The sequence below is a fragment of the Lithobates pipiens genome, unplaced genomic scaffold (assembly GCF_037356315.1).
Source record: "Lithobates pipiens isolate NorthernLeopardFrog02 unplaced genomic scaffold, aLitPip1_a1.2 Scaffold_17, whole genome shotgun sequence".
Classification (NCBI taxonomy): domain Eukaryota; kingdom Metazoa; phylum Chordata; class Amphibia; order Anura; family Ranidae; genus Lithobates; species Lithobates pipiens.
The window spans coordinates 11,421,766-11,446,844 of NW_027507755.1; the positions used below are offsets into that span (position 1 = coordinate 11,421,766).

The 25,079-nt window shown below is 43.0% G+C and overlaps 1 protein-coding gene across 6 annotated transcripts in view; it reads right to left on the bottom strand.

Annotated features, from left to right (window-relative positions):
• Window positions 1-25,079, bottom strand: part of FAT3 (FAT atypical cadherin 3) — a 994,495-nt gene that overhangs the window by 334,444 nt on the left and 634,972 nt on the right. For all 6 annotated transcript variants that reach the window (XM_077484996.1, XM_077484994.1, XM_077484992.1 and 3 more), the window contains one exon: window positions 5,552-5,613. In XM_077484996.1, coding sequence (XP_077341122.1) covers window positions 5,552-5,613 — 62 coding nt within the window. The remainder of the gene's footprint in view (window positions 1-5,551; window positions 5,614-25,079) is intronic.

The following is a 25,079-nucleotide window of genomic DNA, read 5'->3' on the forward strand; positions in this document are numbered from 1 at the left end:
TGCATATTATGCACTTTTGAGATGCAGTTTACTACAGGTGAATGTCAGGAAGGTCAAGCCTATTATGGTAGACAAGAATCGGTGTGAGCACAGGTACACACAGAATATGGCACTTGGCCCTTTACTTAGTGTTGTGACCATGCATGGCATTTTGTTTGTATGTGAAAGTGCATGTCCAGCACTGGTGTTGGCAGTCTATTTAAAGCTCTGCCTGGATTGTAAAAGTTGACAATTGGTCTTCAGCTATTCCTGTGACCAGAATTGTGCTTCTGATCTTCTGTTATCTACCTGGCTTGCCTCCCAGTCTGTCTTAGACCTCTGCCTTCTATTGTTGACATCAGGTTGTTTTCCATCAACCTCACTTATCATCTGCTGATTTAGGACTGTTTATCTGACCCTGAGCTCAGCCTTGGATCATCAACCATGTCTTTGCTTAATGATTCAGTACTAGTGCACCTTGCATGTGCTCCTACTACGATCCTCCACTCCAATATCGCTGCATTCTGCCCAGCATCCAAGTGACAGCAGGTTCTTGAAACAATCGCAGATCTCCTGCAGTTCTAAGTCAACAACCGGCACTCATGCCACTCCACATCTTCCTACTCTTTGTCACCATCTTCAGAGGTATTGGACAGGAGGTGCAAGGGAAACCTCCTCGTCAACCATGTCTCCACTAGTTACATGACAATGAATGACACAGAAACCAACAATAAGTTTTAAGGCGTGCAGCGGAGCTCTCTAAGATTGCAAGATCTTAGACATTCTAGGAAACTTCAGTAGCACGTATGAACAAAACCGTGAAAATGCCGTAATTAGAGGTCAGGTTGGTCACATGACCATGACTGGGCAATAATTCTCTGAGCTTTTATAATAATTTGAGCTAGTCCATGGTCCAATAAGACTGCTTAAGGCTAGGGGTATCCTTAAGCAGTGTTATTGGACAGTGGGTAGGCAGTTGGCAGGGTTAACCATTAGAGTATAACCAAAATATGCAAATACTCGACTCTCCTTTGGTGATGCAATGCGCGCGAGTTCCTTGGTCTTCTCCAGGTTCAGCAGCTTTGGTCATCTTGATTGGGCAGCCGGGGATGACAAAACACCCATGTTTACAAAGATAATTCATCTCCGCACCAAAGCATGCCAAGTTGCCAAGTATGTACACTGAGCTGCCCATTCTACTGTACATTCAAAAGAACCTTGCAAACACTAATGTAAAAAGCTTTTATTGCAGATAAGATGTAGTATGTCTCTTCTTCAAAAAAAAAAAAAAAAGACAAAAAAAGCCTTCCTACTTGCAATTTTTACTAAGTTCTGCTTTTAAGTCGAGGAAGTCAGCTTACTGAAACAAAGTGAAAAGCACAAAAGAGTTGTATTTCTTAATAAAAGGATTATAAAAAGTATTCTGGTCTTAGGTAGGATTGTGTGCATCTAGATGCAAATTTATTATTTATACAAGTTTTCGGTTTTATTTTTGGAATTAATCTGGGGCAAGGATTATCAGCCTGACACTGACATTTTTTAAGATTGTCTGCCAGACTGGCCAGATTTTGTTAGCTTATTAAATGTCTATACATAAAAAAATTCTTATCCCTGGCAATTATTCTAGTGAAACGCGGATCTTGGTAGATCCCTATAGTTTATACATATATTGCTTGTAGACCTCTCTTGTCAGACATTTAATATACAGTAGAGGCATAACTAATTTATTTTCAATACACTTGCAGTCTCTTAACGCAAGACTGAAAAAGTCTGAAGAGATGCTTGAATCTGCAAAGTATTTTTGGAGAGCAGATTTTGTGGGTAGAGAAAAATCCTGGAAATTATGAAATATACTATGGAACTAGCAAAATGATCTACTTTTATTGCTCATCTCAAACTGTTTTTTTCTTTATTCTTTATAAAATCAGAATATTATGGGTTTAAAAGAAATTACTGGTACTGGCAATTTCTGGTCGAAATAATACAAATGTGATATGCAGACAGCTCAACACTTTATTTGGTCCTATTGCCATTGATTATTGACAGCCTGTGTCCAGGGTCGAAAACGTACAGGTGATCACAACATGAGTGGCTGCAATTATCTGTGGGATTCGGCATCCTCCCATTACTTTCAATGGAGGTGCCTCCAGTAGCTACTTGCCAGGAACCCCTATTGGGGTTCTCGCAGCTAATTGTAGTCAGGTACAATATGAATGTACCCTACGGTTTCAAGACTTCAACAAAATGGTGGCTGTCTGACCCAGACACCGACTCCCTGTTGCATAAATATGAACCAAATGAGTAAAAGAGGGCTTCAGCTCTTGTTATCCACCTGTAGAGAACTCCTCAGATGTGTTTCAACCCGTTCAGGGCCTAATCATAGAGGCCTCCATTAGAGTCGTTGTCTGTGTGCAGACGGCCACCATTTTTGCTGAAGTCTATCAGAGCCTGACAAGCCGATGCTGTCTGTCTTGCACCAGTCTATTCACATGCCAATTTGACTGACAGAGGTTTAGGGGGCATTCGAGCGGTATTATTTTCATTGTTTTGGGTTCCATATCTAAGTTTTCAAGAGACAAAAGAAACTGGCACATGATTCCGCTCAATGGTGTTCATTCAGCATGGACATATTAAGGAGTGGCAAATCTGTTATGACCTTCTGGAAGCAGCGAAGCCACAAATTACAATGGAGCCAATTTGCCATTTGAATGTTTGGGAGACATAAGAAGGTGATTCAGCTCATGGGTGCCTGCTCAAAATGGAAACAGCACTTTAGATAGGATCTAATATTTAATCGCCAAATTTATTTCTATTTTCTTCAATAATATGGCTCCCAGGATTGACCTAGATATATACGATGCATTTCAAGCAATTTCTGTTGTGTCTTCGATCTTTAACTCATTCACTGTTGCTAATCAATTTGATAGTGTACGTTCCTACGTTCCTTCACACTACGGTGCGAGACATGCACAATTAATTTAACAACATAATTTAATTTTATGTCATAACGTGAGCTCATTGAGACTGCGATCCGATCCGGGTCACACAACGCTGAAAGCTTTCCGACCAGAATCTCTTCTTTCTCTTCTAAATTTACACAAGTAAAAGGAGGAACAGCCTTATTAAAAGCACAGATGATATATTGCATTATTTGATAGTAATCCATGTAGCATGTAAAACTCATGCTGAGAGACAGAATAATCAACCAATAAAGACTATTCCCCGGTGAAACCCAGAGTACGCCAATTAATTACTTCGCATGACAAGACAAAAGAATTTAAAGATGAATGCAAATCACTGTGACAGTTAATATCATATATAATCAAGTATGAGAAAAACCCTTTATTTCCACCTAATGCTATGTGTTTTGTTTCAGACGGGGACTGGTCTGGGCAGTCTGCCTGTTAAAATTCAACTCTATACAAAATTTGATTTTTTTAAAAGATTGCCTAGGTACTGGATTCTAGATTCAAAACCAATCTTCAGTTCAGAGCTGCCACAGTATATCTTCTTCATCATGAGATGTCCCCAATCTTCTGGGGTGCATGATGCCCATTGTCACTCAACCCAGAAGTGTGAGCGCGTAGTGTGAGTGAAATGTTTCATGGCCCGGCTCCTTGAGGGAGTGTCATCACAGCACCTTTCATTCTTAGTGAACTGGGGTGCCAATCTACACTGGTAAGGAAAGCCCAGGGAAGAAGCAAGAAGAAAGAGGACCACACAGCTTACATAGCTGGCCTAAAGTCTTCAGAATAGATAAAAAATTAAAACATAAAACAGATAAAATACTGCTGATGGGTTTTAGATCATTGGGAAGAGATGCTCCATAACTCCCCACAGTCCAAATCTCAATGCAAGAGTGGTTCTGTTTCTTTGGTCATCTCTGACTGTTTACTATAATTCTTTTCTGTCAGTCTATGGATAACGTTACCCAATTTCTGCACCATGAATTGCCATGCTGCACCCATATTTCTGTGACCAACATTATTTATATGTAACACTAAAAATATAATAACTTAAAAATGTTATAAATGAAGTTTGGGATAAAAGTAAATACTGCTAATGGCGACCACAAGAAAGGGGGGAGGCACGGAGCCCTTAAAGCATAAGTTGGCCTTAAAACGACAGTACATTTGCAGCTTAGTTTAGAAAATTCAGCACAGTGACCCTCCTCCAGGGAACTGGGAGATCCCTTGTTACTTGCACTGTAGCTGCTTGTCAGGATTAGGAGCTTCCGTAAATACTTCAGTGAGGAGTCCTCTGATAACCCGAATGGTAGCAGATAGGTCAGCTGATCTCCAGAGGAACATCATAGAGGTCTCCTGGAGTTGGGCTTTAAGAGGGCTGCATATGGAAGTATATAATCTTCCTCCCTGTATAAAGATAATGCTCAGCCCATTTGAACTAATAGCGGGCTTACAGCAGCCACAGATCGCATGTAGCTGACAGATGTTGGAGACTGGACGCAGTAACCTGCCGATCACTAAAGTTGGGTAAACTTTGCCATGGTTCAAAGAGAAGAACTGTAAACACCCCTACCCACTGCCTATTGCAGCTAATGGCGAGTGGAAAAAACGCGGTCAACCATGTAGACCCTCAGAGGTCTATCTCTCTCTGCTAGGAGGTCAGCTCTACGTGATGGACCCAAAGAGGAGGAGCTCTAAGCACAGAGTCCATTATTTCACCAAAGAAAATGCACAGGGCCTAGAGGCGATTCAGTTCGCATTGTGCGCTATACAAGTATTTCATTCATTCATTCATTCATTCATTCATTCAATGGGCAGCAACAATGAGGACCCAAGAGGCCTACATGGCCTGTGTAGAAATTCATCTCTGCAGACAGATTGCAGTGCCCAGCCTCCACTCACCATAAATTATTTTGCAAAGAAAGCAACAGGATGTCCACTCTGCACTGCCCCCAACAGGCAAGGATAAAACAATGGGTGTTGCAGCAGTCTGGTAGCAGGCCAATTGAATATGAGGGAGCTATTTTCATTTAAGGGCACAGTCATTCTGTAAACCAAATAGCTGTCATCGTGAATCTACAAACAGGGCTTACAGTAGTACTAAACCCTCATTGCATAAAACAGTTCACCTTTTAGCTCCACATTGCTCATAAATATTTAAAGTTATTTTAAAGAATTTTGTCCCAAAGTCTTACTATTCTTTTTTTTTTAAGGTTCTCGTTAGTCAGTCCCTCTCCACATTGCTTTCATGATCTTCCGATCAAAATGCATTGTTCACACCACTGAGAAGTCTGGTGTACGGTGCTGGTGCAGGGGGTTATTGGAATGATGCTAGGATCGATAATAGACTATCAGATAATAGGAGGAGAAGAGGCTTGTAATGGAGGTCTTGAATGAGGCCCCTACCTGGATGTGCACAGAACCTCGGTGCATCAAACCATAGACTGAAAGCATGCACATCAGGGTGGCTATGCTTCTGCTCCAGGGAGGCCCTGTAAGACAGCGTAGCCACCCTAATGATGGAAATACATTGATGGAACAGAAATAATGGAATTATAAAAAGTATGCTGCAACATATACTTTAAGAAAAAAATGGAATATTTTACCTCCAAAAAATGTTCTGCCTGTTGTTCCCGGTCCAACTTTCGTGATGTTGTAGTAATGAGACCTAGATGAAAGCAAAGAAGTCATCAATGAATTTTTCAGATCATCAGAAACTTTGTTAAGTCATTTTCAGCTGTCTGAATAGCACATTTTACGCCTCTTAGATCAATGCACAGCCCAACTTCCATCAGTCTTTGGACAGTGAATGCTGCACCATTAAATTATTCAGTGCATGGATAGAGACACACGTAATACCGATTTGCTTTCCAACATAGCTGGGTTAGATTTGTTAAAGCTGAACTTTGGGCACATAAGTCCACATAAGTCCTGAAATACAATTGTGTGATATGTCTTCATTGCCAAAAAGATATGCATCTCTGTACAGCTAGTTTTGTACCCCTGCCAAACAGCATAGCCAGGTTAGTTATCCCATGTATTTCCAGTGGGGACAGCTCACAGTGAGAGGGTTTCAGCAACAGAGGCAGTGCTGGCAAATCTAAAAGCAGTGAAAAGAACTGGGTGTGGCCAGGTGCTGATTGACAAGCTACAGGCTTGTCAATCAGCAGTGACAATGCAAATGGTCACACCATCCCACTGTAGTGCAAGCAGCCCCAGGCTACCTTTATCATTATACAGTAATACCTCGGATTGCGAGTCACACCATTAATGAGCGTTTCACAATACGAGCTATTACTTAAAAAAAATCCTGACTCCGTTTGCTAGTGTTGTCTGGCAAAACGAGCAGGATTCAAGGCTCTGCAGTGTGCAGTACCGCATTTGGCCACGGGGGGGGGGGGGTCACGCCGGTGACACTCAAAGACATTCGGATGCACACGGAAATACCTGGAAACACTCAGAAATACTCCATTCCTGAGTGTTTCCGAACCTCTACGAGGGATTCCAAGTCCATTGGAGCGGCGCCGAGCGGTCTCTGAGTATTTCCGAGTCTCTCCAGCTCCCCCCACCTCTGGCCAAATATGGTACTGCATACATTAGAAGTCAATCTGGAACAAATTATCTTAGTTTCCACTGACACCTATGGGGAAACTCGCTTTGATATGCAAGTGCTTTTGATTACAAGCATTCTCCTGGAACGGATTATGTTCTTAATCCAAGGTTCCACTGTACATTTGTACTCATATAGCACCGTCAATTATACGCAATATATTGTACATTCATATCAGTCCCTGCCCTCAAGGAGTTTACAATTTAAGGTCCCTAAAGCTTCATGTACACTGCTGCTGGTAAACGGATGTTTAGGAGTAGTTGGGTGTTTTTTTCAGCTGCCCCTGAACTCTCCTCTGTTATCCTATCAGCACATGTACACAGGGTCATTTATAGTAGTTTCTAGGCAATTGAGTTTAGAAGCATTTTTTGGAAAGCTTCTAGGACAGCTGTTCAGAGGCATTTGAAACCCCAAATGCCTATAATGCCGCGTACACATGGTCAGACTTTCTGACATAAAATGTACGATCGGAGCTTGTTGTCGGAAATGCCGACCGTGTGTAGGCTCCATCGGACAGTTTCCATTGGAATTTCCATTGCACAAAATTTGAGATCTGGTTCTCAAATTTTCCAACAGCAAAATCCGCTTGCGTAAATTCCGATCATGTGTACACAATTCCAATGCACAAAGTACCAAGCATGCTCAGAGTCAAGTAGAAGAGCCGCACTGGCTATTGAACTTAATTTTTCTCAGTGTTGTACGTCACCACGTTCTTGACGTTCGGAATTTCCATCAAGATGTGTGTGACCGTGTGTATGCAAGACAAGTTTGAGCCAACATCCCTCGGAAAAAATCCATGGATTTTGTAGTCGGAATGTCCGATCAATGTCCGATCATGTGTACGGGGCATAACAGCTTGTAAACGTGGTAACTTGCTTTTAGCCGCGTTTTGTTTACAGACGTTTTTTAAATGGACATACATTTTTTACTATTTGCTAGGTGGAAGTGCTAGCCACTATGCTGCCCAAATGAGAGTGGCAACTCTGCTGTGATTTCAGAAGCAGTGTAGCATTGTTGTCCACTCACCAGAGAAGCTGCATATACACTTGCTCCCTGTATATAGACGTATACCGTACTTCTATTGCTCCCTGTATATAGAAGTATACCGTGCTTCTATTGCTCCCTGTATATAGAAGTATACCGTACTTCTATTGCTCCCTGTATATAGAAGTATACCGTACTTCTATTGCTCCCTGTATATAGAAGTATACCGTACTTCTATTGCTCCCTGTATATAGAAGTATACTGTACTTCTATTGCTCCCTGTATATAGAAGTATACCGTACTTCTATTGCTCCCTGTATATAGAAGTATACCGTGCTTCTATTGCTCCCTGTATATAGAAGTATACCGTACTTCTATTGCTCCCTGTATATAGAAGTATACCGTACTTCTATTGCTCCCTGTATATAGAAGTATACCGTACTTCTATTGCTCCCTGTATATAGAAGTATACTGTACTTCTATTGCTCCCTGTATATAGATGTATACCGCACTTCTATTGCTCCCTGTATATAGAAGTATACCGTACTTTTATTGCTCCCTGTATATAGAAGTATACTGTACTTTTATTGCTCCCTGTATATAGAAGTATACCGTACTTCTATTGCTCCCTGTATATAGAAGTATACAGTACTTCTATTGCTCCCTGTATATAGACGTATACCGTACTTCTATTGCTCCCTGTATATAGAAGTATACCTTACTTCTATTGCTCCCTGTATATAGACGTATACCGTACTTTTATTGCTCCCTGTATATAGACGTATACCGTACTTCTATTGCTCCCTGTATATAGAAGTATACCGTACTTTTATTGCTCCCTGTATATAGACGTATACCGTACTTCTATTGCTCCCTGTATATAGAAGTATACCGTACTTTTATTGCTCCCTGTATATAGAAGTATACTGTACTTTTATTGCTCCCTGTATATAGAAGTATACCGTACTTCTATTGCTCCCTGTATATAGAAGTATACAGTACTTCTATTGCTCCCTGTATATAGACGTATACCGTACTTCTATTGCTCCCTGTATATAGAAGTATACCTTACTTCTATTGCTCCCTGTATATAGACGTATACCGTACTTTTATTGCTCCCTGTATATAGACGTATACCGTACTTCTATTGCTCCCTGTATATAGAAGTATACCGTACTTTTATTGCTCCCTGTATATAGACGTATACCGTACTTCTATTGCTCCCTGCTGCTCATGGAAAATACACTATATTTTCCCTTTTAATAAACTTGAGTATATGCTGCAAATAGATATACATTCAATATAGCTGGAAGAACAAACACTATTAAAGAAAAGTTCCATTCATAAAATGACAATTTTTTTTAAACATTCTTTTGAAATGCGTAAGGGCGCAGTGCACAAAGCTTTTGGTTTTCAGACAATGATTGGTTCTGAAAAGCTCAGAGTAACCACAGGGCAAGCTGTCCAAACAATAAAATTCCCGGCATAGAAAATGGAAATGTCAGGAGTTAATGTGCCAACTGCATACATTTAGTATTGTTAATTCCTGTGTTCTAACCATTTTTAGTGGCCATATCTTTACAAAAAATAAACAAACATCAGAAACGTGAAAAAAAGGAAATAAATATTAAAGACGAATCCAGTATAAAAAGGAATACCAGCTTGTCTTTTGCTAGTGCTGCCCAGATAACATGATTACCAAAGTCAGACAGATCCCCATTGGCTCGGATTGTTTCCCTCAGTCCTCAGCCACTACAGTTTCTGGTTGGGACTTGGGCCAACTTCCTGGCAGCAGATGTGTTTGACAGCCAGTGGAGGGATTGTCTAAAACACTCAAACATAAGACCCGAAGGCCGAATCCGGCCCTCCAGGCCTTTTCATCTGGCCCCCACATCTCAGCTGCAGCTGTGGCAACCCCCTTGTTTCTGCCCCTACCTTGTCTTAGCAGTTGGCAGCAGAGAGGAGTACAGAGTTCATTTGCCAGATACTGAGATTTTCCATTTAGCCGTGGAGAGGCTTCTCTCTCTCCCACCTCCTCCTCTCAGCAGGCGGCAGCAGAGAGGCGGGGCAGAACTCCTTCTACAGATCCTGTGCCTCTTACAGATCTAGCTGCAGCACCCATCGTCTCCGCTTCCCCTGGTCCCACCATTCAGCTGGCTCCAACCCTCCTCTGGTCCTCCTCCAGACCCTGCACTTTCTGCTTTCCAGCCTCTTCCAGCACAAGGTAAGGGGTGTGCACTGTGATTTAAGGGAGGGTGGGGAACTCTTGACTGCTGATGGTGGGGGAGGGGGGGGCTGTTGTCATCTAAAGTAAATGGGAAGGGTGCTCTGGACATCTAGTCTTACAGATACATCTAACCCTTTGAGGGCAATCATAATGCCAATGCAGCCCACAATGAAATTATGTTTGACACCCCTGGTCTAAGGTGGGTTGAAGAGGTTATGAGCAACAAAGAAAGGCAGAGAGTTGAGCAAATGTGGTTCTGGGTGAGGTGGAAAATATGGAGGGGAGTCAATGGAGAAAGTTAATTGAGCATGTTGGAGAATGGAGGGGGGACATCATGGGGGATATCTTCTCGCGGCACCAAGCAGGGATGAGACTACCCAGGGCCATAAAGGTGTCTACAGAGTTTAGGGCCAGTGTTGACAGCTTTTGTTCCCCTATACAAGTCTACAGGCTTGCAGAAGAGGCTTGAAGCAGATCAAATGCACCTGCAATAAATTATGAATTATTTCAGAAGCATCTTAAACTGATTTCAAATGCAAGCTGCAATTGCCCTTTAAAGACTGTCAACATCTAATCATGTTGGCAACATGTTTTTACCAACCAAAACCTCTATCACAGCACAGAAATCAATGGAGAACTGAAACCTGGAAAGGCAGGTTGGAGGCTTCTTTATGTTCATTAGTAAATTGAACTTTTATGGTAAAAAGAACAAGTGTCTGTTGGAGTTATTATTTGTAGCAGCCTCCAAAATAGGTTGGTTAAGTAAATTTAGTCATTTTCGCTCCTCTGTACTCAGTCTAGCGGTGTGTGATTGCTCTGGTCTGCTCTGAGTTTCACTGACTGTGGGTTTAATTGCTTCCCCTGTCATCTGAATAGTTCTAGTATGTAGTGGGCTGGATGAAGCTAATCAGCAGCTGAATCATTATTATGTCTTGTCACCCAATCCCTAGGACAGGGTGCTCAGATGGTGGCTGGGAGTGAGAAAAATAGTCTGAAGCTGCCCTCTTCTTGTCCAGGAGAAGTTCCCAGCCTGGAGGACTGCTGTCCTCCCAGGAAGCCTAGCTGACATTTACCTTTAGCTCATCAAGGTCCCAGCTATGCTAAAGATACTTGCTGCTACACTCTGAAGCTAAAGGAGGGGGATTTCACCAAGGAGTGTCCACTAAGGAAATGTCTGCCTGACACTGGAGGGAGGCATCCAAATACTCAAGGACTTGTGAGTACTGGCCTGAGTCAGGATCTGAGTTACTGTTGCTGCTGGTAACCCCCTGGCACACTAATACTAAGGCGTTTGGCCTGTTGCTTGTGGCGTCCCAGTGCTGTCTATTCCCTGGGCTATTGGAGAAGGAACTGTTGTAAGGAGTAGTTGCAGTGAGAAGTGTCCTCTTATTACCCGTCAGTGTTCTCAGTACTCTATAGCTCCTGGTACCCTATGCAAGTTCTTCATCAATAAATGCAGTAAAAAGCAGCCCCCTGACTGCTTCATTGAGCCAGAAGAGTGAATGTTGCTGTGTTTCCAGCTGTCGTCACACTAGTGGAAAAGAACCCGGGGCAAATTTAGTGGCCCTTTAGGGGGTAAGCACTACGTATTTAACCGCTTGCCGACCAGCCGCTGTCATTATACTGCATTATAATTGTCGTAGCTATATGCCAGTCCCTTTAAGTGGGATAGCAGGCACGCGTGCCCACTGCACAGCGGGGGGTGCAGCTGCTCATGACCAATGGTCACAATGACCGCCGGCCACCAGCGATCGCGGGCACGAGAGGCAGAACAGGAACATGTGTGTGTAAACACACACATCCCAGTTCCGAGAGGAGAGAGAGATTGTGAGTTCCTATGAGCTGGGAACACCGATTTCTCAGCTCCTATAGTCCCTCCCACCCCCCCCAGTTAGAATACACACATAGGGAACACAGTTAACCCCTTGATCGCCCCCTAGTGTTAACCCCTTCCCTGCCAGTGACATTTATAGAGTAATCAGTGCATTTTTATAGCACCTATCACTGTATAATCGACACAAAAATGTGTCAAAAGTTTCCGATGTGTCCACCATAATGGTCTCGATAAAAATCGCTGATCACCGCCATTACTAGTAAAAAAATAATAATAAAAATGGCATAAATCTGTCCCCTATTTTGTAGACGCTATAACTTTTGCACATACCAATCAATATACGCTTATTGCAATTTTTATTACCAAAAATATGTAGTAGAATACATATTGGCTTAAACTGAGGAAAAAAATAGCTTTCTTAAAAAAAGATTGGGGCTATTTATTACAGCAAATGTACAAAATATTGTGTTCTTTTTTCAAAATTGTCACTCTTCTTCTGTTTATAGCGCAAAAAATTAAAACTGCAGAGCTGATCAAATACCACCAAAAGAAAGCTCAATTTGTGGGAAAAAAGGACGTCAATGTCGTTTGGGTGCAGTGTCGCACAACCGCACAATCGTCAGTTAAATCGACATAGTGCCGAATCGAAGAAAAATTGCCTGATCATTGAGCAGCCAAATCTTCTGGGGCTGAAGTGGTTAAAGTGGACCTTTGAATCATTTTACAAATCCGCATGAATACATTTCTGACATGCCACAATATACTTAAATGGATAAATCCAAGCGGTATTGGGAATTCAATACCTACTCAATACTCAAGATTTTATCTATACAGAATAATATAGCAGAGTGTCTTTCTGAGCCCAGCTAAAGTTCTTATTAAATGTTAAACCCTGCTGAAGAGGGAGGTTTTTGGCCCTCGAAATGCGTTAGTGTTTTTGCAAACCATTAAAGCTTTTACAAGTTTGGTCCGATAACATAGTAAGATTATGTCATTAGTATTCTGCAGGCAGAAAGAAGCATTTCCTGACTCCTCACTCCGGTGATGAATCAGACTGTACACTGCAACTTTGTAGAGATTCACAAGGCAGCAGAAAGGCTGATCTGCGTCAAGTATTTGTGAACACAGCCCAGAACTGCATAGATTTCACAATTGACATACTTGTGCCATCTCCAAGCCAGCATCTCAGTCCGAGAAGTAGATGTTGATCCTTTTGTCTTCATTGTCAGGGGGCGTGCTGTGATCTCTACCTGGAACTGGGCATTATTTTTTATAAAAGTTTTACTGTGCCGTTAGGACACTTTTCAGACTTATGCCCTGTACACGGCCAGACTTTCCAACAGAAAACGTGCGATCAGATCATGTTGCCGGAAAATCCGATCGTGTGTGGGCTCCATCTGACTTTATCAGTCGGAATATCCGACACACAAAGTTTGAGAGCCGGATCTAAAATTTTCCGACAGCAAAATCCGATCGTTTAAATTCCGATCGTGTGTAGACAATTGTGTAGACAAAGTGCTAGGCATGCTCAGAATAAATTACGAGACAAAAGCTATTGGCTACTGGCCCGTTTATAGTCCCGTTGTACGCATTCGATTGGATTTTCCGACAACTTTGTGCGACCGTGTGTAAGCAAGACAAGTTTGGGCCAAGATTTTGTCGTCCGAAAGTCCGACTTTGTGTACAGGGCATTATGCCCCGCACACACGGCCGGATTTTCCGACAGAAAATGTTCGATGGGAGCTTCTTGTCAGAAATTCCGACCGTATGTAGGCTCCAGCGGAAATTTTCCAGCGGACATTTCTGACACACAAAATTTGAGATCTGGATCTCAAATTTTCAGACAACAAAATCCATTGTCGGAAATTCCGATCGTGTGTAGACAATTCTGACGCTTGATTGCACGCATGCTTGGAATCAAGCAGAAGAGCCGCACTGGCTACTGAACTTCATTTTTCTTGTCCTACGTGTTATACGTCACCGCGTTCTTGACGTTAGCAATTTCCGACCAACATTGTGTGACCGTGTGTATTCAAGGCAAGTTTGAGCCAACATCCGTCGGAAAAAAATACCATAGATTTTGTTGTAGGAATGTCCGATCAATGTCCGATCGTGTGTACGGGCCATAAGGTTTAATATATACTCATTTGTCACAGCCCCTATGTCCACTCACCAGCACCGCCGTCCACAGAGTGCCTTTTAATTACACACATATTTTCTGCATCTAAATTAAGCAGCAAACTTCATTTGAAAGCTGCTATCTGCAATACAGAGCGTTCCAGATGGCGCCGCTTCATGTGCCAGAAAATAATCATGGTGTATAGCTGGTTGTTTGTGTGTGCGTTAGAGAATAGGTTTGTTCCCTTATTTCTCACATATTGATTACGGCAGGAGGGAAGTACACTACTTAACACTACCAACAAGAACGTTACTGACAAACCCAACTTGTGCTCAGCCTTATAGTATAGTCTTTATCTGGGTGAAAAAAATAAACCAGCTCAGCGCCATGCAAGATTTCAGAGACTAAAAGGTCTGAAGCACTGCGTGTGATTAAAGGCTCGCGATTACGGCAGTTAAAGCAGCAGTCATTTTTTATTTTTTTTCTAAACTTAAACAATTTTTTGTAAGGTTTTTTTTTTTTTTCCATAAACAAGTTTATAAACTGTTTTACTTATGCAAAACTTAAAGGGGTGTTCCGGCCGCTATTATTTTTTTTATTACAAACACTGTAGCTGCTGACTTTTAATAAGGACACTTACCTATCCAACAATCCCGCAATGTCGGCCGCCCCAGGGGCCGAGCCGTCCATCGGATCGGCTGTCGGTGCCTCAATCCTACTGAAGGGAAACAGTGGATCCTTGTGGCTTCACTTCCCGTTTCCTACTGCGCATGCGCGAGTCACGTGGCGCTTTGTGAATGGCCCCATTGTTTTCTGGGACACACACATGTCCTAGAAGGCAACGAGGCCGCTCACTGAAGAGGAGGAAGTGCCACGGGAATAAGAAGAGGCAGATTAGGAAAAATGCCTAGAAACAGCGTTTCAGGTAAGTGACATTTTTTTTTAATTTTTTAATTTTTTTTTAATTTTATTAATGCGTTTTTTTTTTTTTTGGGTGGCCCTAATACAAAATAACACAGTTTGCAAACCATGCTGGGCTTTTTAACACACAACTGGACTTTCCGGCAGAAAAGGTCCAATGGAATCATTTCATCGGATATTTCGATCATGTGTGGGCTTTACATTTTTTTTTTCAAAAATTCTGACGGACCTAGAAATAGAACATGTTTTAAATCTTTCCGACAGAATCAATTCTTATCAGGAAAAACGTTCGTCTGTATGCTATTCCGTCCCAATACTTTTGTTAGTATAGCGTGTATATATATACACATACATATATACATATGGAAGAGAAAAGTTTAGTATTTGCAAATAACTTTGCTATGCTTTGTATAAGATGCATAATTTTTGTGTCATTTGAAACAGGACAACTTTTAGAATAAAGTGTATATTATTTGTTATATTTACAGTAAAACCACTTAAAAAAAAAAAATAACACTAGTCTCAACAGAAAAAAAAAAAAAAACGAGTGAAATGGTTAATACAAAATACAATTGATGGCTGTTTTTGTTAATCTACTGTATGTAAAAATGCTAAACAAAACGTTTTTTTCCCCCTCTGTTATGTCCAGGTACAGATCCAGCCATCTTGCCCATAAGAGAAGGCGATCATTTGTCATGCATTTATAGGCCGGCTGTTTATAGACCTTGTCTTGGCCAACAAAATGGCTGCCAATGCTGCCAAAACGCGTACACCTCTAATGAGGGACACGGTACATTACGGCACATACCTCCCACTGGCTGCCATGAAGTAAGACATTACAGCTTTCTGCGTCTGATCCCAGCCATTGCCACATTGATTTACATTGACTATCTTGCTGCCTCATCATCTCAATCATCGGCGGGTCCTCTCAGCGTTGCTGTAGAGTCTACAACCGTTGGAAGCAGACACAGGAGGCATTCCGCCGTCATAGAGACAGCTCAATATTTCAAGCCCTGTCAACACACTCGCACTTGTGAACTGTAATAGCTGCTGGCACACAGAGCCCTCATCTGCTTTATTAGCAAGCTGTCAGGACATGGAAACGTTAAGTAAAAACAGTGGCAGAGCCAGTTTGGGTGGAATAAAGGATAAGTGGTGTATTTTACAAAAGGATGTGGGAACATAACCAACATCCAGTTTAAATACAGCTCTCTGCATCACTAAACATCGATAATGCCACGGTCATGAAGTGGCCAATTCCACCTTACACCTCAACGTGAAAGTACCAAAAGTATCACTTTTTTTAAAAAAATCTCCATTTTGAAATGTATAGAAAATACAAATACACGGACAAGATGTACAACGACAGCATATGTACCTAGTATCGTAATCACCACATTTAACTATCGAAATAAAGACCATCAACTGTACAACAAAGCATGTACAATCAAATAGAGACAAAAGTGAGGAAAGGAATCACTGGGAAGGATAAAAAAATTGTGAAAGGAGGGAGGGGCATAGCAGGATGGGTGGCAATTCCCCTTATTACACATAAATAACAATATCAAGATCAATTTCTATCAATTGGCTAGATTAACTAGCATAACTTTGTGGCATGTAGCGAATAAAGCTTATGGAGATCAATATCGAAGACCAGGTCTGACAACAAGCTAGAACGGAGTGCTGTAATCTGTGATAAAAAGAAATCTGAGTGTTTAGAGTGGCCAGATGGTCCAAATTGAGTAGACTTTCTGATAGACTAGGGGAGGAACTGACCAACAATTAAAGACACCTATCAGACATTCTACTCAATTTGGGCTTGTGGGAACTTAAGACAGATGAAAAGTGGTATTTTTGACCGTTTCAACAATTATCCTACCATTTAAGAATGGTTTGTCAAATCTGGACAACTTGGAGTAATGGAAGTACTGACCAACAATTATGGACACCTGTTAGGAATTCTACCCAGTGTGGGCCTGTTGGCCACACTTCAAACAAATGAAGTCCTACTGACCCTCTTCCAAGAAGTTAGCCAACTTACACTAATGGAAGAACCGACCAACAATTACAGACACCTATGTTGCCCAAGCCATTCTTTATTGGAAGAGGGTCAAAAGTACAACTTTTCACCTGTTTGAAGGCTCAAACTGCGTAGAAGTTTGATAGGTGCCTATAATTGTTGGTCAGTTCCTCCATTAGTCTAAGTTGCTCAGTTTTGACAAACCATTGTTTAAAGGTAGAAAGATTCTTTAATGGAAGAGGGTCATATGCCACTTATCTGTTTGAAGTGTAGCCAACAAGCCCAAATTGAGTAGAATTTACGGTAGGTGTTTGTAATTCTTGGTCAGTTTCTCCACTAGTTAAAGTTGCCCAGTTTTGGCAAACCATTCATTTTGAGATGATGTTCATCCTTTGTGATAGCAATAAAGTTGATCAAAAAAAAAAATGAAAGGAAAACTCAGAGAACATTTTTTCTTGCCCCCCCTCCCCCCCGCAGTGGGGCCGTTTGTTTTGTTCTAGGGGAGACCTGACCCCCCAATCCACCCCGCACAAACTGGTCCCTGCGGCCCATGCCCCTTTGCGCTCCAGTGCTCTTGAAAATAGGCTGTTCCTGATGTCAGCGCACTCGCAGCACATTCCATAGAGAGGAACAGTCCACCACTGGACCATCGAGGAGCATAGTTTTCTGGAATATCAGCGGTTAGGTGAGTATAACCTTTCTGCTTACACCTAGAAAAAATGAGCAGTTGACCCATGCAGTGCAGGCACAGCCCCACTGCATGGGGAAAAAAATTGCCTGGAGTTGGGCTTTTAAGAGAAAGTGTAAACAAAATAAATAATAATAAAAGTCAGAGCAAGAGCAATAATTTTAGCACCAGACCTACTGTGTAACTCTAAACTGGTAACCTGTAAAGGCTTTTTAACCACTTTCTTACTGGGCACTTAAACCCCCCTCAGTCCCAGACCAATTTTCAGCTTTCAGCGCTGATGCACTTTGAATGACAATTGCGCGGGCATACAACACTGTACCCAAATTAAATTTTTATCATTTTTTTCCCACAAATAGAGCTTTCTTTTGGTGGTATTTAGTTACAGCTCGGAGTTTTATTTTTTGCTAAACAAACAAAAAAAGAAACAAAAATAAATAAAAATAAATCATGTTTAATAGTTTGTTATAAAATTTTGCAAACAGGTCATTTTTCTCCTTCATTGAAGTGCGCTGATGAGGCGGCACTGATAGGCTGCACTGGTGGGCACTGATAGGCTGCATTGGTGGGCATTGATAGGCTGCACTGGTGGGCACTGATAGGCATAGTTAAGGCGGCACTAATAGGCACAGATAAGGCGGCACCGATGGGCACAGATAAGGCGGCACTGATGGGCAAAGACGGGCACAGATAAGATGGCACGGATGGGTGGCACAGATGGGTGGCACTAAGGGGCACTGATAGGTACCACTGATAGATGGGACTGCTGGGCACTGATAGGTGGCACTGATGGGCACTGATGGGCGGCACTGCTGGGCACTGATGGGTGGCACTGCTGGGCACGGATATGTGGCACTGGGGTGCAGCACCTTTGTTTAGGCAGACTGTGGGCACTGCTGGGTGGCACTGTGGGCACTGCTGGGTGGCACTGCTGGGTGGCACTGTGGGCACTGCTGGGTGGCACTATGGGCACTGCTGGGTGGCACTATGGGCACTGCTGGGTGGCACTGACAGGGGGGACACATTGTTTATTTAGGCAGGCAAAGCAGGGGGCAGGTGGGCACTGGCAGGGGGCAGGTGGGCACTGGCAGGGCTGGCCGTGATCGGGACTGATGTCCCGATCACGGCCGCCGGTGATCGGCTTTTTTTTTCTCCTCGCGCTGTCAGCGCGAGGAGGAATAATAGCCGATTACCGGCTCCGTTATATATCACATGATCAGCTGTCATTGGCTGACAGCTGATCACGTGATAAGGGGTCGGGATCGACCCCTTGCACGGATCGGTGATCAGGCGAGTCTCGTAGACTCGCCGATCACAGAGCGCGCCGCGCACGCCCCTCAGGGGGCACGCAGGGCGCTCGTGCACGGGACAACGTCTATTGACGTCGTCCCGGAAAAGGAGATCCGCTCTGTAGCCGTCATTTGGCTATAGCGTGGATCTCAAGTGGTTAAGCATCACCTATGAAGATTATTACATGCTGTAGTTTGTTGGCATTCCATGGGCGTATGCCGTTTTAAAGTGTGACATGTTTGGTATCTACTTACTCAGTGTGACATCATCTTTTACATATTACAAAAAAAAATTGTAAAATATTTTGTTTGTGTGCACTACAATTCATTATTAAAGTCTACTTTTTGCAAAAAAAATTGTCTTAGAAAAACTGCAAATATTGCGTGACATAAAAGATTGCAACTACCAAAATTTTTTTTCGTTCATTGCCTTTGCTTTCATAAAATATATAATGTTTAGTAATAATCAAGTAAAAAACAAATATGTAGATTTTTTGGCATATTTGGCATGGGCAGCTAGTGGTTAAAGAAGCTTGCAAGAGGCGTCTACCAAATCAAGTTCTGGTACTTACACTGCTTGCATCTACATTTTTTATTTATTGGTGCATTAAAAATAAAATTTAAGGCTGGGTTCACACTGCTGCCGGATGCGGCTCACAGCAGGAGTCTGATGCATCCCTGTTCTCTGTTTCAGGGATGAATCAAGGCCAAATTTTTGGCTGAATTCAGCCCTGAAACAGAGCCAAAGATGCAAAGGACTCCTGTGCAAGCCGCTCCGTAGCCGCCACGGAAATATGTGAACCGGCTACATAGAGAGCCGGTCACAACCTTCTGTCATGCGAATTGGATGCGGGTAAATTAAATTCACACTAGTGTGAACCCAGCCTAAAGCAGAACTGCAGCCCATTGAAGCTACTTGCACACTAGGCATTTAGACCATGAGCATACAATCCCACCATTTAGTGCGCCCGGAAGGCAGATGTGCAAAAGAGCCTGGCTGCCTGCAGCCTACCAAAGGTCTGTGGCAGGCTGAAATAGGCTGCAGTTGGATGGGGTTGAACGCTGCACTAAGCAGTACTCTAGTGCCCTACGGGGTTGATTTACTAAAACAGAGTGCAAAATATGGCACAGCTGTGCATGGGAGTCAATCAGCTTCTAACTTCAGCTCGTTCAATTAACCACTTCAGCGCCGGAAGATTTGGCTGCTCAATGACCAGGCCATTTTTTTGCGATTCGCCACTGCGTCGCTTTAACTGACAATTCCGCGGTCGTGCGAAGCTGTATCCAAACAAAATTGGCGTCCTTTTTTTCCCACAAATAGAGATTTATTTTGGTGGTATTTGATCGCTTCTGCGGTTTTTTTTTTGCGCTATATACAAAAGAAGACTGACAATTTTGAAAAAAACACAATAGCTTTTACTTTTGTGCCATAATAAATATCCCAGATTTTTTTATCAAAAAAACAAATTTTTTAGGCCGCTATGTATTCTTCTACATATTTTTGGTAAAGAAAAATCACAATAAGCGTATATTAATTGGTTTGTGCCAAAGTTATAGCGTCTATGATTTTTTTATTTTGTACTAGTAATGGTGGTGATCGGCGATTTTTATTGGGACTGCGACATTATGGCGGACACATTGAACACTTTTGACACATTTTTGAAACCATTGACAATTATACAGCGATCAGTACTATACAAATGCACTGATTACTGTATAAATGTCACTGACAGGGAAGGGGTTAACCCTAGGGGACGATCAAGGGGTTAACTGTGTTCCTTATGTTTCTAACTGTGGGGGAATGGGACTGTCTAGGAGGAAAGCGAGAGATCGGTGTTCATACTTAGTATGAACACACGATCTGTCTCCTCTCCCTGGAAAGAACTGGGATCTGTGTGTTTACACACACAGATCCCGATTCTCTCTTTGTCACTCTTTGGGACTGTCTAGGAGGAGAGAGCGAGATCGGTGTTCATACTTAGTATGAACACATGATTTGTCTCCTCTCCCTGGAAAGAACTGGGATCTGTGTGTTTACACACACAGATCCCGATTCTCTCTTTGTCACCAGCGATCGCGAGAGCCCTGCGGTCATCGTGCCCACTGGGCACTTGCATCGGGGTTGGGCACCTGCTGCAGGCGCGCGCGCCCCTAGTGACCAAAATGTGCAGCGATTCAAGGTAATGTTGTTTCGCCCAGCCATGCCATTCTGCTGCAGTAAAGCTTTGTCAAAAAAACCTGGAAGCTGCTTGGTTTCTGTGCAGAGCTTCACCAGACTTTGCACCTGTGACGGCCTGTCCATTAGGGGCACAGGAACGCATGGATTACAATGGGGGGTGTTTTTTTTCAAGCACGTGATTAGAACCAGAGGCTCTAATAGGGGGGGAGCTTGGGGCGCAGAGCACTGCGCTCCAAGCCCACCCAGTTGTGGGACAATAGTGAATGAATATTCGCTATTGCCATGCTAATCATCCTCCCGGACAGTCAGGAAATGGGTCCTGAGACCCGTTACCCGATTGTGTGAAAGGACAGCCTAGGGGGAGGACGGATGAGACACACGGCAGAAGAAGCTGTGATGCAAACGAGGAGAAGACGCGATAGAAGCCACCGCCCATAGGGGTGCTGCCGGCCCGCAACCTAGATGGGGTAAGTGTGGGGCTGGATGACTGACCGACTGCAAGTCCCCCCCGGGGGGGGGGGGCATTTGACCTGATGGACCAACAGCTGGGGGGGTCGGGGTATTGCTGCCAGCTGACTGTGGGAGCTGACTTCAATTTTAGTAAATCTCCCGTTATGTGTTTAGTGCCTTGAATGCAGGTATTCTGCGTATTAAACCCACTTCCTCTGACCCCAGACTGTCTGACTGAAAGCAGAAACCGTACAATGATGAGCTCATCTCTTGGTCACTCTTTTTTCTCCTGCTGTCAGCATGCCACTTTTCTGCACATGAACTGATTGGCTCTTTGTGCTGCTTCTACTTTTTACGCTTCAGCCCTACAAAGTTGCATTCCATTTTGTATTTTATATCTTCTTGGAGTTCAGCTTTATAAACACAATACGCATTTCACATTTTCAATGATTCTATGGCATCATCGTTTATTTATTTATTTTTTCCCTGCATCCCGTCCACAGATGCATGACAATCTTTACCAATTCACAATCTGCGATCTTTGGGTGAATGGTCGGGTCTTTGATCTCTCATACTGTATGCTTTTGCCTCACTTTAGTCCTCCAGCTGTATCCTGTTCAGCACCCTTGGAGGATCTTCCTACTGATAAATCGCATTGTTGCTGGAATTCGTGTGCCAGTGACTGCGTCAGTGGACAATCTATACATGGATTTCTGATACAGAGAGCCGTGAGCGCCAGACAGAGTGATGAATTACCCCCTCGTCCTCCGGCAAGTGTATAATTGCCCGCTGTGTCCCCAATAAGCATCATTTCTTACCATTTTCCCTGTAGATGACGGAGAGGAGACCCAACACAGTAATAACATGTTCAGAGGCAGGGAGAGCACAAACTATTAATCTTTTCATTGTTCTCTTAATGTAAAAAACTTATTTCACGCCTACAACATTTCATGGAGCAGATACATCATTAATCAAAGTGCTCCTTTCCTGTGACAAGCCACGCTCCTTAGATACGCGTTAAAGGGGCACTGTCACAAAGGAAATCACCTGTGAGATTAGGCTCCGATGGAAGCAGCCTGTTCCCAATTACTAGTCACAGGGCATTGACTTAGTAACAGAAAAACAAACACTCTTGCGCACAAGTGAATTACCAGGTGGACTAAAGGTTCATGCTGGAAAATACTTTAGGCCTTGCTGCCCTCAAGTATAGGGAGATCCTAGTAGTCAAAGAAACACGAAGAAAAAGAGGGCGCACCAGCCTTGTGCATTATCCTTTAAACGTCTTTTTATTTAAAATTAAGATTAAAATACCACTCACAAACATGTGGGAAAAAGTTTGCAATACAAATAATCTCCAGATGACGACAATTAGTTTGACTAACAGGCTCCAGAAGGTAACACAGGAGGTATCAAGGGCCACTGCTGGTTGACACGTTTCAAAGGGATACCTTCTTCCTCAGATTCTAGCCTTGATCCCTTCAAAACGCGTTAGCCAGGAGCAGCCCTTGATATCTGCTGTTTTACCATTTGGAGTCTGTTTGTTAGTCAAACTAATTGTCATCATCTGGAGATCGTTTGTGTTGCAAACTTTTTCCCACAGGTTTGTGAGTAGTATTTTTTATCTTAATTTAAAAACAAAAGACATTTAAAGGATAATGCACAAGACTGATGCACCCTCTTTTTCTTCTTGTTTCATTGACTTAGTAATTAAAGGTATATTAATTAAGGTTCAGAGGTCCTACAACTAATACGTTTTTTTGCAGCATGCCTTCTGCAGTTATGTTAAAGGCTTAAAGCATATTATTATTTAAGGTACTTATATAGCAATTTAGGCATATACATTGTACATTCACATTGGCCCCTACCCTCAAGGAGCTTACAATCTAAAGTCCCTAACTCGCATTCATATACTAGGGCCAATTTAGACAGAAGCCAATTAACCTACTAGCATGTCTTTGGAATATATATCTAAACTCAAGAAGAAAAAGTGATAGTATTACAGCTTCCTGGGCCTAAAAAACCCACGCATACTGACCGCTGAGCCCTGGTGCATGAGATTTTGGGATTTAGTTGCAGGTGAAGGGCAAAGGTACACCATCCAGCCCTGCTGCCAGCAGCCTGTCAAACTCTTTGAGAAGCTGGCATCTGCTCCAGCTGGATGGGGCTGGACATCGCCTAGCGATACTTACGTTTAGGGCTTTATGTGCCCAGGGCAGGGTTGCCAACCAACAGTAAATTTACTGTCAGCTTGTAAACATTGTCAGTAAATATCAGGGGCTGATAATTTGTCATGTTGTGTTGACTTTTTAAGTGTAAATCAGGCAAATAACTTGTTATGGATATTGCCAGTGTCTACATATCATGTTTATACTGTTTAATTTAATTATAGATGTTGTTAGTTTACAATAAGAGTTCTGTTATTTTTAAGGTTGCCAGTAAAAAAAGTGCTCCGTCAGTAAATTTTACATGTGTTGTCAGCAAAAAATGCAGCAGGAGGTAGGCAACCCTGGCCCAGTGAGAAATTAAATCAGGGAATGCAGCAGTCTGCATTCCAGGCATTCATCCCTGGGAAAGTAGGCAGGTGCAGTTTCTGTTCTCCACTGTAGGTGGCGCTCTGCTGAAGTGGTACTGCAGCTTGAGAGAAAGTCAAGAGAATCCTGGTATCTCTATGGTTTCCTTGGTCCCCAAGGCTACGCTGCATCCAGATGACCCTGGTGACCATCTTGAGTCAGCAGAGCCTTAAAGCCTTGGGGAACTTAAAAAATGCTCTGCTGACCCAAGATGGCCATCCAGGTCACCTGCATGTAGCGTAGCCAATTGGAATGCTACCTAGGCAAAGAAGGAAACCATGGATAAACGACGTTTCTCTTGACTTCCTCTCCAGCTGCAGTATCGCTCCAGCTGCAGTATCGCTCCAGCCGCGCACCACTCACAATGCAGAAAAAAGACTGCACCTGCCTACAGGCACATACTGCCCTAAAGTAGCACTATGTGCACCATCCAGCTGCATCAGCTGCCATTCTCTAATAGAGTTTAAAAGGCTGCTGGTAAAAGGATCCTCTTCATCCTGCACTGTGGCCCTATTTATTTGTAAGAGGTGGGCTGTATTCTAAAGTAGCACTGGAAGCTACCATAAGTATGCTCCCCATAAGAATGAATGAAGCCGCAGACGTAAGTAAGTATTTAATCAGGTAAGATGCACTCAGGGAGTGGGGCCATGCTCAGGAATCGCCCCCCACCAGGTTCTCTTCATCTTCCATATGCACTGCAGCCCAATTCATTCCTATGAGGAGAGCAGTACACTGAAGCATGGCTAGAAGCTGCCATAACTACAGTTCCCTATAGAAATAAATAGAGCTGTGAATGCAAGTAAGTTTATCACCAGGTGTAATGCACTCAGAGGGGTGGGGGCATACTTCATAATTGTCTCCATCAGGTTCTCTGCACATGCATTCCTAGGAAAAAAGGTATAATTCCGAGCACCGCTGGAGGCCACCAAAAACATGGCTCACAGTAGAAATGAAGGGGGCCACAGGTGGAGGCATGTGTTTAACCAGGTAGGATGCATTCAGGGAGTGTCCATGCCAGGTCCTCTTGATTCTGCACTGCAGCCTCATTCATTCATATGAGGAGTAGTGATGGCCGAACGGTTCGCCCGGCGGTCGTTTCGCGGCGAATTTCCGACTTTCGCCGTCCGCGGGTTCGAACGCCTTTTTCCGTCGTTCGCCCCGGCGGACTTACGTGTTTAATGTATACAAGAACTTTAACCTTTCGTGACACGTTTATCATGTGTTACAGGACAACCAATTGAGA